This window comes from Neoarius graeffei, chromosome 27 (assembly GCF_027579695.1).
Source record: "Neoarius graeffei isolate fNeoGra1 chromosome 27, fNeoGra1.pri, whole genome shotgun sequence".
Lineage (NCBI taxonomy): Eukaryota > Metazoa > Chordata > Actinopteri > Siluriformes > Ariidae > Neoarius > Neoarius graeffei.
In genome coordinates this window covers 46,899,671-46,913,438 of record NC_083595.1, presented here as the reverse complement: position 1 = coordinate 46,913,438, position 13,768 = coordinate 46,899,671, and the positions used below count along the sequence as shown (strand labels likewise).

Sequence of the window (13,768 nt, the reverse complement as noted above, 5' to 3'; positions counted from 1 at the left end):
ATGTATGTGTGCGTGCGCACGCATGTGTCTTACCCATCCATAAAGTCGTTTGCTCTCTGTTCGGCAGCAATGGCCTTATCGTCTGGCCGGCCAACTCGCTCTAGGAAGCACAGAGCAGGATCTGCACGAATAGTGTTGTACTTCTCATAACCTGCAAAATTTAGTCAAGGTTAACCTCTCTTACAAAATCAGGAACATACTGTGTGTGTGTGTGTGTGTGTGTGTGTGTGTGCGCGCATCCTCACCATGCTTGTAGACTCCTATCAGCAGACACTTGTCTGCCAGCATGTCCCACCACATAACAGGCAGCTCTGAATGATCTGGCTCAGGAACCCAGATCTGTATTTCACTATAAGAGTAAAGCAAAACAGATGGTTAGGGGCTAAAACTTAAGAGACTTCAGCTAATCTGATGTTCAAATAGCTGCTTGGTCACGTTGGCTGTTGTTACAACAGCGATATAAACCCGCCCGAAAGGTTAGAGAAGCAGCTTTGGGACGAAATGGTCACTGGTTTGATTCCCTGGACCAGCAGGAATGGATGGCTGAAGTGCCCTTGAGCGAGGCACCTAACCCCCAAAGTGCTTCCCAGGCTACTCTGGGTATCTTGTACATCGCTCTGGATAAGAGCATCTGCTAAATGCCATTAAATGTAATGCAACGCTGCAGAATGGAGCTGGCTAAGCTACAGGTTACAGACTTTAAGTCACAGAATGTCCACAAAGACATTCACATGGTATAATAATCTGATTCCCCCCCCAATCAACAACTGAGTTATTAATAAATAAATAAATAAATAAATAAATGGGTGTTTTTCTTTAACCACCAGGACAATTTCTTCACAGAACATAATTTCTGACCTCTTAAAGTGCGTATCACGGGTAAATTCAGGAGCAAGATCAATGCAATTCTCCTATTTTATATTAAACTTTGGTCAAATATCTGTAACATTCTGTATTCTCTACAATTTTTTTTTACCTTGCGCAATACCAGAAAAATTCAGTTGAAATCGAGCCGTTTGAGGCGAATTGGTCCGCCTCGGAAAAACCTTGGCATTTGGATTTCCTGGGAAACATTGATTTTCGTGGCGTCGCGTGCGGGACGCCTCCTTCTGAATCCTACGTCAGCGCTGGTTTGTTTATGAGAAAACGACCTGGTGGTTTTCTGCAAATTTCTTCAACGTTATCGCGTAATTATTAAAATGGTTAACAGATGTATCGTAGGAGGGTGTAGCAACACCAATCATGATGGGATTAGTACTCATCGTTTTCCAAAAGACCGGATAATGAGAACGAAATGGGAGCGCTTGGTCTACACAGGCTGTGCACTGAAACCGTGCAAAGCTCTCGCAGCCTGCTGGCGCTTCCGCAGGTAACGTCACGAATCTGGCTCCAGACTCCCTTGGGATTTTTCCAGACGCGTTTTGTTATTTTATTTTTTTCTGCTGTAGACAGATGGCCTTGTGCAAAATTACCCTTCTGGATGAGTGTGTAAAGGGACATTCATAAAAAAAAAAAAAAAAAAAAAAAAAAAAGAAAATCAAAAATCACAACAGATTGTGTATATGAAAAACAAACAAACAAAACCTCGTGCTTATAGTTTATGTGACATTAAAAGCCTTAACAAAAACTAAGCAAAAGAACTTGCATGTTTTGCATAAACGAGGTGAAAGGTCAAGACTCACCCTGCTTCAACGCCATCCAGCACTTTCTGACACTGAGAACCAATGAGCTCCTGTTTCAGGTAGTACAGCATTCTGACTCTCAACAACACCCTACACAGAGAAGAGAAACGACAAAAGACAGACAGACAGACAGACAGACATGGGGGAAGTGAAGAAAATGAGACACGTCATCAATTTGCCCCTTTCTCTCGCTCTCTCGCACACAAAAGAAAAAGATAATGGACTAAACAAACAACAAAGTCCAATATTATCTGACCATGAAGACCCCCTCCAAATATATGAAACAGATGCCTCTTTACAGAAAAGTAACCACCATACAAGTCTCTGTGCAAGTCGTGTACGATATAAACATGTTAAAATATTAATACAAACCTCTAATTTACCTTGCTACTAGGACTACTGTCATCCACTCAGCTTCCTGTTACTGGTCAAATGGTGTTGACTCATTTTCTATACCAGCAGTTAGTAAGAAACTACTTTAAGAGAAAATGAATCAACACCGTTTGACCAATCGGAATCGATCATACACCATACTCTAATGACTATGAAGCAGAGTCCTGCCTGAATATCAACTGTTTACAAACTTTTAAACACCTATACACAAGTACTGACAAATGTATTCACACACGTACACAAAAACAGCAGAGTCTGACATTAGTGGCATTCCAGCCCTGAGGGAAAACACAGACGTAGGCAGAGCTGGTGTGTGTGTGTCCGGAAATAAACAATAGAGAGCTTTCTACACGTTAACATTCCACAGCCAATGAAGAAAGAGGAGGAAAAAAAAAATCTGTCTCTCTGACGCACACTTTTTTTGTCAACCCTGAAAGCCAGATGGCATCAGAAGCAAAAGCAAAACTATACACTGAAGTTTCGTATCTCATAAAAGATAAACAATGCTTTATTTTAACTGGCGCTATTAAAGGGCGAGTTATTAAAATCATTTAAGCCGTCTGTATTCATGTTTGTAAAGCTACATTTAAACTGTACTTGCACGAAATAAAATTAATTCAAAAGCACATACGAGGTTAGTTTAAGGCACACGCCGTGATGTTCACAAACAAATGCATATAAAATCTATGATTTGTCGTCATACACTTTTTTTTCCTTCAAAAAAAACATACCTCATGACATGCAAAGTTTTAAAAGATTTGCTTGATTATACAAAGTGCTAGTCTTGCCATCATGGTGGCTGCCATGTTTAGATCACTTGGTCCGAAATTCTGCCTTAAACCTTGAAATCTTCACAATATTACATTATTGTCCAGACGTCCACGAGTTATTTATTTTTTCTGTACTGTTATCTTGAGATCAAGACACTTCAGTCACTAGGTGGCAGTATAAAGCTCTAAAACCACATTTCAACTCTCAAACAAAACAGTCTCTGAGTGGATCTGTAATAATCCCCCCCCAAAAAAACACCTGCAGGTTAGGACACAGTTTTCTGACGTGTATATGAACATGAATGCTCTTTATATTCCATAAAATACCCAACGACTGGAATTGTCCAACCCTGTAAAAATCATACACGCTTGCTCAAACTAAAAACACACATACTTGTTGCAGTGATGCTTAAGATGCTTCTTGTATCCGTCATCAGACAGCATGTGCTCCGGGTTGTGCTTCCTGAGCCACTCGGCTTTCTGAATGTCAAAGCCGCTGGACTGGGTCTTCATCTTCTTTCCCTTCCTGCCTCGAGGAACCGGCGTGGAGAGTCCTGAAGAAGTGGAAAATAAAGCATCATGGTGAATCATTACTTGATTTTACTCCATCAGCAATGCTGAGATTCCAGTGTAGAGTTTCGGTACCCAAGTGGTTCTGGAGTTCTTTGGTTCTGCCGTCCTCGGTCGGAGCGATCAGATCCCACATGAAGCTCTTGATCTTGTCATCTCCTCTGTAGTGCACTAAGCAGTAGGCGAGCAGCGCTCTACAGATCCACTCCACGTCTCTCTCGCTCAGCTGCTTCTTAAAGCGGCCGTGCTGCAGGATGTCCCTCCAGCGGCCCCACCTGAACACAGAGCAACACTTGCCACTTTAGGAAGGTTTCGTGCTCAACCTTACCAGCTACAGCATTAAATATTCTCATATACATGTTTTTTTCCCCCCCCCACAGTGCGGTTTTCATCAAATCCTGCGCTCCAATTGGCTGGCGAGCAGGTCCGTATCCTACGGTACGGACCACAGTTACGGACCTCTGGCGACTCGCTCATTCACAACATACATAGTAGCATTTTTTGTCAGCATTTACCTTTTTTCCCCCTAAGATTTATTGATAAGATTATCAAAAATCTTATAAATTTTTGTCAGCATTTCTCAGGAGAATAGCATTAATTTTACAGCATGGATGGTGATAACGACAGTCTTCACAGCGAAAGCAAGTTTTACTACCCTGAGGAAGACGAAATAAAAGAAAACATTTCAGGAGAAAGCTAAAAACCTGTAACTGTTGCCAACGCCGAGCAAAAACATGGCTGAATCCTGAATGACTCAATTTTGTATAAATAGGGGACTACATAGGTGGCAAAATGTAGGGGTTTTTTCCTGCCATGGAAGTGCACTTATATACCGAGGAGGAAGCCATTTGCATTACAGCCGTGAATGAGGATTCAAAATGGCGGCTCTCCTCGGCTCGGTTTTCCCTTTCGGGCGCTCTCGTTTTCTGTTAGAATTTGGTAAAGAAAAAAATAAATATATTATTTACCAGCTTAAGGTCGGTCCGTATGGTGAAATACCGTGACCGAGGTCTTGAATACTGACCTCAGCCCAGAGGGCCTCGCTCAGTACTTTCAAGAGCTCGGTCACAGTATTTCACCGTATGGACCTCCCAGCTGGTAAATCACACACACTCACTGCCCGTCATTCAACAGGTCTTCTAAAAACCTAGCCTGGGCCCACCCATCCTAAGTGTGACGCAATACGAGGGCCTGCTGCGAGCTTAGTCTGGCAAGGCAAGCTATCTCCAGCTCTTCCAAGCTCCCGAAAAATCAGGAGCCAATCAACTTTGAGCATCTCCAACGGCCCTGGGTAGAGGCGTGTTCAAGGCAGTGACGTAGTAGAACTGCGACCGGAAGCCATAGATTGTTTACAGAATCTATGCCGGAAGCGCTTCATTCACTAGAAACATTACGAACATGGAGCAGCGGCAAGCCTTTGACACAGCGGTAGATGCTGTATTGAAAGCATTCAACGGGAAGTTCTCATTGAAAACGGAGCAAAGAGCAGCCCTGGAGGTATTTATCTTCTTCCTGTTACTCAAGCAGTTTCCGTCGCGTCACATACGTCAGAGGAAAGAGTGATGTGATTGGTTTAAGCTTCGTCACAGCCTTTTCTGGCTTCGACCAGTAGCAAACTGAGGCATTTCAGGGAGGCGGGTCAACCACGCCTTTGGGAAACGGTTGGGCTTAATATCTTTGCCAGACCAAATGCTCGCAGAGCTTTGAAGTCGCGTTAGCCAGACTACTAAAAACCAGCTCAATTATAAAGCTCAAAAGTGTCAATGTTTACGCATACCGCTTTAAGACATGACTTTCTGTACTTACATTTCTAATAAAAATACAATAATAATTCCACTAATATTTACTCAGTCATTACGTAAATGCCTTTACGTTTCCTAATAACTATTTTCATAAAGGAGTGTGTTTAATACACGCAAGACATCCACACAACTACTTCTCTTTTCACTCATTCCTGAGTTTTATACCTTCGGAAAGAGACAAATGATAAATGAACAGCAGCACTCACCCATACACTAACAGGTTCTTCTCGACCCTGAAGCACTCGGTGCGCCCGTAGCTGTTGAGGCGGTCATGTGGCCGCCGCAGTTTTGGCTTATCGTCTCCGCTGCTCTCACCTTCTGACAGTTCAGCCAGTTCGTCTTTCGTGGCACTGAACGGCCGAGTCTGTTTCCTTACCCTCGGCGTGTCGATCACGAGGCTGTTCTGTTGGACAGGGAGGAGATAGAAATGAAAAAAGTGAGGTAAAATTTAGAGACGGTACTGCTGTATTACGTGGCATCATTTATTCAGAGAAACTGAACATTGTGCATCTCTGACAAAACAATTCTGTTGTCACTGTGGCTGCTTCATCCGACACAGAAAAGCTGTAAAAACTGTTCGTTTTCGATTAGCTTCAGTATTATTACTTAATACATGAACTTTACATCTTATGCACTGAAGTGTTCAGTTTAAATTCAGAAAAATATCCTGTATAGTCTCAAATTTATTTCTTTTCTTTAAAAATCAGATTGTGATACAACAAATAAGATCAAGCCAGTTTATATAATTTTTTCCCCCTCGTTTCTTTTTTTAATCTATTATCAGGTAATTTTATTTATTTCAGGCATTTAGAAAGAAATGATCGTCTACCAAATTGACGATTTTAAATGAGGAAATGTGTCGAGAAAGGGGATTTGTAATTGTAAAACAGGATGAATAAATAAAAATTTTATTTGAAACATCTAAGCTACAACAGACTAGCCTGGGAAATCCCATGCTGCTTTGCACAATCGTTCCGATCTGAAAAGACGGCATGGAAACTATGGTCTAAAGGCTCGCCTGAGTTAGGGAGCCAATCAGAGAGTGGGGAGGGGTGGAAAGAAGGTGACGCGTACTACTCGACAAACGGAAGCTTGTAGTTTATTTGGGACTGTTTACGGATCACATTTAACATGGCGGCGAGCGATACGAACCAAACTTTCGATCAAGCTTTGTCTTGCACAAACGGCAGTAATCGTTCGGTGCCATTGTTTTCCTATTTTTGTTTTGCCTTCTCTTTCTCTTTCCTTCTCTTCTTCGCTCTAACTACGTCACCGGGTACAACTGCCATGATTGGCCATGGGCTACGTATACGCCAAATGATAGACATTCGCAACGTCCAATAAACGGCCGTTGACAATCGTAAACCACACCTCCCCTACGAGAAATTCAATAGGCGGATTCCAGACCATATTTCACTTGTGATATGCTCTGGTGTTAACCAGACTACCAACAGACTTTATTCTATCCGCATTCACTGGATATGAGCAACGGTATGCTTTGATTGGCTACTAGGAGATCAGCTCATACCATGAGTAGAGAAAAACAAAATGGCGGAACATTTTGCTGAACCAACCGAGGACGAAATAAAAACTCTACTCGAACCCCCCACCACCACCAAAAAAGGCAACAAAATATGGAATAAAAAATATGATGGTAAGAACGTCTTTTTTTTTTTTTCCTTCAAGAATTATTATAGCATTTCACAGTCTGCGACTGTCAATTTGGTTTGTTTACATTCTAAGCAGAAATCTTTTTGGACATTCTGTATAAAAAAAAGCTTTTATTTATTGAATTTGCAAAAAAATAAAAATGCTCCATTTCGCAAAATCCAGTGAATGTGGCTAGAATAAAACAGTTTGTGCCTACGTCCCTCGTTGGCTATCAGCTCATCTACGACTTGATTTGGTGGAATAATTGTGAAACATCCAGCCACTTAATATAAATGTATATTTTTTTTTACCAAGCCCTCCATTTCCCCCAGTTTCCACTCACTCTGCCATTGATTGTGTCCAGATCGATCTCTGCCTTCTTTGCCCATTTATCCCAGAAATTGGGATCGTCCAGAGAAATGTCTGTACGATTCCCAGATGCTACAAAACTGGCCTAGGATGGAAGAGAGAAGCATTTTACATTAGGTATGACAAATTAAAACAAAAACAGTGTTTTGTTTTTCTAAAAAGGCTTACAGAAGATTCTCATCTACAATAGAACAACATTATACAAGATGTTACAGGCGTGAGAAGTTTCTCACTGAATCAGAAATGAGAGTCAGCAACAAGACGGTCACTGTCACTTCTCAAATTAAATCAGGAGCACACACTTCATTTGATTTTTTTCTGAGAAAGAAAACGCAATACTTGTACTCATTGGCTCATACTTCCCGGGTTCATCATTTTTCATGGTTAATATCATCTCCGTGAACTCGGCAAAAGAAAAACTGAAAGCAAATCGCTTTTATTATCTTCCCTCAGATCCTTCCTCTGGCTTAAACAAGTGGCCCGGGTTTCCTAAGTGAACTGAAGTGGGTTGTTTCATGTTCATTCAAAAGAAAACTCCATTTCATTAGTGTTTAAAATGGGTTCATTAGAAACTACTGTGCGGTGGTTTAAAAAGAAACAACTGCTCAACTATAAACGCATAATTATCTTTTCCCCCCATACACGCATCATAACAATAAATATTCATCTCATTAAACAGCTTAAATTTAGTAAATCTCAAGCCCATATTACAAAAACCTAACGACACTCGTGTTTAAAATCACGATTAAATAATACACCATGGTATTTATCATTAGATCACATACATGGAATGTGTTCGAGAGCTAATATTCATGTACATATTCAGTAGGTGTTTCCTTCCTGTCCGTCTTATTATTAGGGTGAGAAACTTGCACCTTCCACCCACCAAATGTCCACGTATCTCACCATCAGCAGGTGGATTTAATGTACTGGCTCTGATTAATAGACTAATAACTTAAAAAAATATATATCAACTCAGGAAAGGATAATAATTACAGAGTAAATTAAAACTCAAAGGCAGATTCTGGGCATCGACCATCTACTGTGGCTCAAAACATAACTTCCCTGCTATGACGACAGTTTTATTGTCTTACTAGGATTACACGTTTTATTTGCAGCAGCTACTCTTTAGATTTATTTGGATTCCAGGAAGAGAAAACCTAGGACACAACATCGGGCTTTACAGACTCTCCATGCATTTAAAACAAATTAAAGGCAAGAAAAATGAAAAAAAAAAAAAAAATGTACACGTGAACACAACCGAAAAAAAAGCGCCAACCTTGGCAAAAGTGGAACCCCGTCCCTCTGACTCAATGGTGATGGTTTTGGTTCTGCGTTGGAGGATCTGATCGATATCTTCCTCACAGAACTTGGCACCCTCGTCTTCCTCGTCCATGAGCGCACCGTATGCGCCGCGCCTCAACAGGTCCTCGATCTCCTTCTTCGAAAGCTGCTGTTGGATCGTCTTGAGATAAGAAAGAAAAACGGAGTCAGAAAATGTGCGTACAAGCCTGAACGTGATATAATAGAGATAAAAGTGGAGCAAAGAAAAAAAAATCCTGAACTTTTGAAAGTTAAACTAAAGGGGTGTTCACACGGCAACTTTTACTCCGGTGTAGCACCGGGGCTGCCCTGGTAGAGCGTTCACACGGTACAAAGTTACACCGGTGTAGCCCCTGAAAGCTGCTTAAACCGGTGCAAATCTAACCCTGCTCGGGAGGTGGTTTAAGAAATTTACTCCGGAGTAAATGCTAGTTTGCGGGGCAGCACCGATATAAAATGGGACGTCTGAACGCTACAGGGGTAGACTCGCTACGCGTGAGGAGAGTTGATTACATACGGGCATTGCATAATTTGCATCCTGGTATTTTGCGCTTCCAAAATGGCGAATATCAACAACAACAGAACTGCGTGTCTTCCAGTGTTGCCAGATTGTCAGTTTTAAGTGCATTTTGGTGGATTTGAACATATTTTGGGCTGGAAAAAGTCAGCAATATCTGGCAACACTGGTGTCTTCATCCACGTTGTTTTCCCGGCGCTTGATGATGCCATGACAACCGGGAAAAGGAAGTACATTTTCACGCATGCGCATATTTCATTTCCGCATTATTACTATCGGAAATGATAGTAATAATGATAGGAAATGATAATAATAAAAGGAAATGATATCAAAACTTTATTACTATCAAAGGAAATTATAAAGTTTTTGCTACTATTGCACGGTCGCAGAAACTGCCGTGTGACCGCAAGTGGGGCTGCACCGGTGCTAACACGCTTCTCTCTAGTAAGCAGGGTTGTGACGTGTGAACGCTCCACAAAATTTACACCGGTGTAAGATATATCGCAACAAAATACATCGGTGCAGCATCGATGCAAATATGTGCCGTGTGAACAGGGCTTAAGATTGGGGGTCGGGGGCAACGTCCCCTGAAAAAATTTTATCATCATAACACGCAAAACCCTGCATTCTAGTGCATTTTAGTACTTATTTTCAGATAACTTTTAAGCCTTTTTCTTTCATGTACATTAATGATTGTGTTAAAAATATCACATTTAATTCCCTACATAGTCCGATAAAAAGTCACCATTTGCATCTTTCTCCTCCAGCCACGACCGATTTGAACTTGTTCTTTACCTTTCCTTCTATGATACGGATATCTGCCGACCTGTCAACTTGTTTGTACATTATTATTACTGAATCAGTAAACACATTTCAATAGAGAAGGCTCTTCAATCGTCTCGCTCAATAGAAACGTACACAAAAGAAAAGACCGCGTTTTCTAACGCACGATATTGCGATAAAATTTCGCTCACATGACATGAGGTATGTATATAAGCATATAAAGTCTCGTACACACCAGCAAGCATTGCGAGACTACAAAAATGGCGGCGCCCTGTCGCCGAACGTAAACAAGCCGCGTGATTGCAAAATCGAATTTCTATGAAACGAAACGCGAAAAATCCGAAAAATGCATTCTCTCCATTCAGAAAACCAGAGATTTTCAAGAGTTTTGTCAAATATCCGGATTTCTGGGTAAACCCGGAAGACTTTCGTCTATAACATAAGAACTGAAGAGGTTGACTGCTTACCCCTCCTCCGCCAAGGGAGTTGTCCCGCCCACTCATACTCTGCAGCACAGCTTTGTCCAATCCCAGTTTGAGACTGGCCCTGTCAAACATCTCCCGCTCGTAGGAGTTGCGTGTAATGAGCCGGTACACCTTCACCGCCTTGTTCTGGCCGATTCTATGGCACCGAGCCTGGGCCTAATTTTAAAAAACAAAACAATAATAAATAAATAAATATAAAATGCACAAAACAGACATGCAAGTGTAATAAAATAGTGAAGGGAATAAATGAACCACTGTGGTGGAATAGCAACACTATACCACTTGTAGACTTTAAGAAACAAATCCTCAATTTAGGTCACTATGCTGGTTCAGGTTTCAAATAAAATCCTGTTTAATAATACTTTAAAAGTTAATTTTTACATCTCTCTGTGGATAATAGTTACCTCGAGTGGTTAGGTTAACTAGCTGGCACTAATGACTACCTTGTTACTAAGTTTACTAAATTAACTCTGTCTGCATGTGTGCGTGCATCTCTCTCTCTCTCTCGGTGTATATGTACCTGCAGGTCATTTTGAGGGTTCCAGTCGGAGTCAAAGATGATGCAGGTATCAGCAGCAGTGAGGTTAATGCCCAGGCCTCCTGCTCTCGTGCATAACAGGAAGACGAAGCGGTCCGAGTCAGGCTTACTGAAACGGTCTATTGCAGCCTGGCGAAGGTTTCCGCGCACACGCCCGTCTATCCGCTCATAGAGGTATCTAAAACACACACACACACAAAATTAGATTTAAAAACATGTTCAAAGGAGAATCTCCGTCCAAGCACTTACCTCAAACGTTACATGAAAATTAAACAGGAGTTTTTGATTTTCACCTGCCATGTTTGCTCTATACAAATTAGCCTGCAGTGTTTTAAAAACTGTGGATCAAATTACCAACTGAGAAACTAATGCGTGTTATTTATTTACATACAAGGAAGGAAAATTGCGTAAAAAAAAATTAATTCAAGCTCAAGATGTCAAAGTCCAAGACAAGTGTCAAGCATGAATAAGCACATCATGAAAACTGGGTCTTAAAGCCAATTTTTTTTTTTTTTGTCGTCCCACCGTCCAGGAAACTACACGATATGGCCAAAGGTTCGTGGACACCTGACCATCATCCCTCAAAGTTGGAAACACACAATAGTATAGGACGTCTGTGTACGCTATTGCCCCAAGAGACCCAAACCTGTTCCAGCATGACAATGCCGCTGTGCACAAAGCAAGCTCCAGGAAGACATGATGTGATGAAGGTTAGAGTCGAAGAGTCTCAACCCCACTGGGATGAATACATCGATACCCGACCTCTGCAATGCTCTTGTTACTGTATGATCACGAATCCCCACAGTCACGCTCTAAGATCTAGTGGAAAGCCCTCCCAGAAAAGTAGAGCTTATTAGAACAGTAAAAGGGGCTACTATTTGGACTGGGATGTTCAGCAAGCACAGTGTTATGCCCAGGTGTCTAAATAACTCGTGGCGTGATCAGGTAAGCTGTTATACTGCTGATGGAGCTCTTTTAGTTATTAAGTCTGTTGGACTGGTGGCTTGAATTGAATTAATCAGTAACACAGAAACAAGCAAGGTTATAAAATGATGTTGACCTGGACTTGATGTGTTCTGTCAGAGGAAAAGTCCAGGAATAAAAAGCTCAGACAAGATGTAAAAATAATAAGACTGATTTGAATAGGGTGGTTCATAAAACAAACAGGATTTCATTTCACGACTAAAACTTGAGCAACAATTTTGAGAGCTAAATAATTGGGGAAAGAAAATTAACAGGACATGATCTCTTATTTTAATCATGCTTGAATCTAGACAAAATTATGTCCTTGGAGAAGCACAAGCAAAGAAGAAAACAAAACAAAAACCTCCGTTCTCTTATTCGGCCGTTTCATCGCCCCCAGCTTTCTCTCTTCCTCCCTCTGACCTACTTCAGGCTGTTCAGTGCTCCAGGCATTTTCCATGACTGATGTGAGCTCTCTTGGGTGTCTGTACCCTCCAAATGAACCACAGCTACACCTGCCAATCGAGACTCTAGGCACAGGCGCGCACGCACACACACCCCATCTCTTCCACAAAACAAGTCTTCTCTCAATATAACCTAGATTTCAGGTGCCTGCACTTCTAAGCAAATCCACCAGGAGGAGCTTTACACTTTTCTCATCACGGAGATGTGTAAATAACCGATCTACACACCGTCTCTGAATGAGGTAGTCTTCGAGGATGTCGAGGCAGCGCACCATCTGAGAGAAGATGAGCACTTTGTGGCCGCCGGCCTTCATTTTAGGAAGCAGCTTGTCGATGAGGACGAGTTTGCCGGCGGACTGCACCATGGCCTGCAGGTGGAAGTCCAGGGCCGAGGGGCTGCATACCTCGCGAAAATCCTCCAGGATCTTCTCCTCCGCGCCTAGCAGGGAAGACAGTCACACAGTCGTTTTAAATGACGTGTAGACGCACGGTGCGTGTTCACAGGTTAATGGCTTTCAAAAAATTTGGAAAAAATACAATGTAAAATCACAAGCAGAATCAACAAACACTCATATACTAGTGTGGACAGTTGCTTATCAAAACAGTTACACCAAAGAAACTGCTACACCTTTTCGGCTAACGTGAACTGGATAGTCAATTAACAGTACGTCTAGTCAGTGTGTGTGTTAGTTAATAAACATACTGATGGACAAATGTATGTAATAAACCCCACCACACACTGTGTCTTGGGAGATTTCAAAAACAGTCTTTGTATTATGCTGGAATTAAAGGTGGGGTATGAGATTTTGGAATAACGGTTCCCGCAAGCCATATTTTGAAAAGAAACAAGCCCGCCCTTACCATGCTCCCACCCCCCGCGTCTCGTTAAGTTAGAGTGTAGAGAGCTTGGAAAAATAGCTCAAACTTTCTCATTTAAACTGTGTTTTCAGCCCCAATTTTCACTCCACACACACAATTTTCTCAAAAGTAGTAGCCACACTTGTCCTCATTCACACAATGTGTCTACCTACACGATAGGATTTACAGTTTTTGAATGAGAAGCCTGAAAGTGAGGAGAGGGCAGGCGCGCTGCCCCATAGACTCCCATTATAAGCTTGCCAGAAAAGTCACTCATTTTTAACTCGCTCTAGTGACCTCGTTTTTTACACTACAGACAAAAAAATTACATCAGTGTGTTCAGGAGAGCCTTGTGGCGCTCACTGTGAAAGAATTTTGTGAATATCTCCTTCCGTTTTCGTGTAAATCCCCGTTGTTCGGAGGAACCTTTTTCTATGCATTTCTGTCTCTCCCTGCTGTCTCTCTCTCTCTCTCTCTCTCTCTCACACACACACACACACACACACACACACACACACACACACACACAGAAGGGCCGGGCTGCTCGCGGGCTTCAGTCTGATTGACGTGTCAGTATCCAATCATTTTGAGGTGGTACCTC

At 41.9% G+C, this 13,768-nt stretch overlaps 1 protein-coding gene across 5 annotated transcripts in view; it reads right to left on the bottom strand.

The window, feature by feature from the left end:
* chd9 (chromodomain helicase DNA binding protein 9) overlaps window positions 1-13,768 on the bottom strand; it is a 98,104-nt gene that overhangs the window by 17,411 nt on the left and 66,925 nt on the right. For all 5 annotated transcript variants that reach the window (XM_060911410.1, XM_060911411.1, XM_060911413.1 and 2 more), the window contains 11 exons: window positions 12,538-12,748; window positions 10,865-11,060; window positions 10,327-10,500; window positions 8,516-8,701; window positions 7,211-7,321; window positions 5,424-5,620; window positions 3,491-3,690; window positions 3,240-3,399; window positions 1,683-1,772; window positions 246-349; window positions 34-151 (listed from right to left, as the gene is read on the bottom strand). In XM_060911410.1, coding sequence (XP_060767393.1) covers window positions 34-151; window positions 246-349; window positions 1,683-1,772; window positions 3,240-3,399; window positions 3,491-3,690; window positions 5,424-5,620; window positions 7,211-7,321; window positions 8,516-8,701; window positions 10,327-10,500; window positions 10,865-11,060; window positions 12,538-12,748 — 1,747 coding nt within the window. The remainder of the gene's footprint in view (window positions 1-33; window positions 152-245; window positions 350-1,682; window positions 1,773-3,239; window positions 3,400-3,490; window positions 3,691-5,423; window positions 5,621-7,210; window positions 7,322-8,515; window positions 8,702-10,326; window positions 10,501-10,864; window positions 11,061-12,537; window positions 12,749-13,768) is intronic.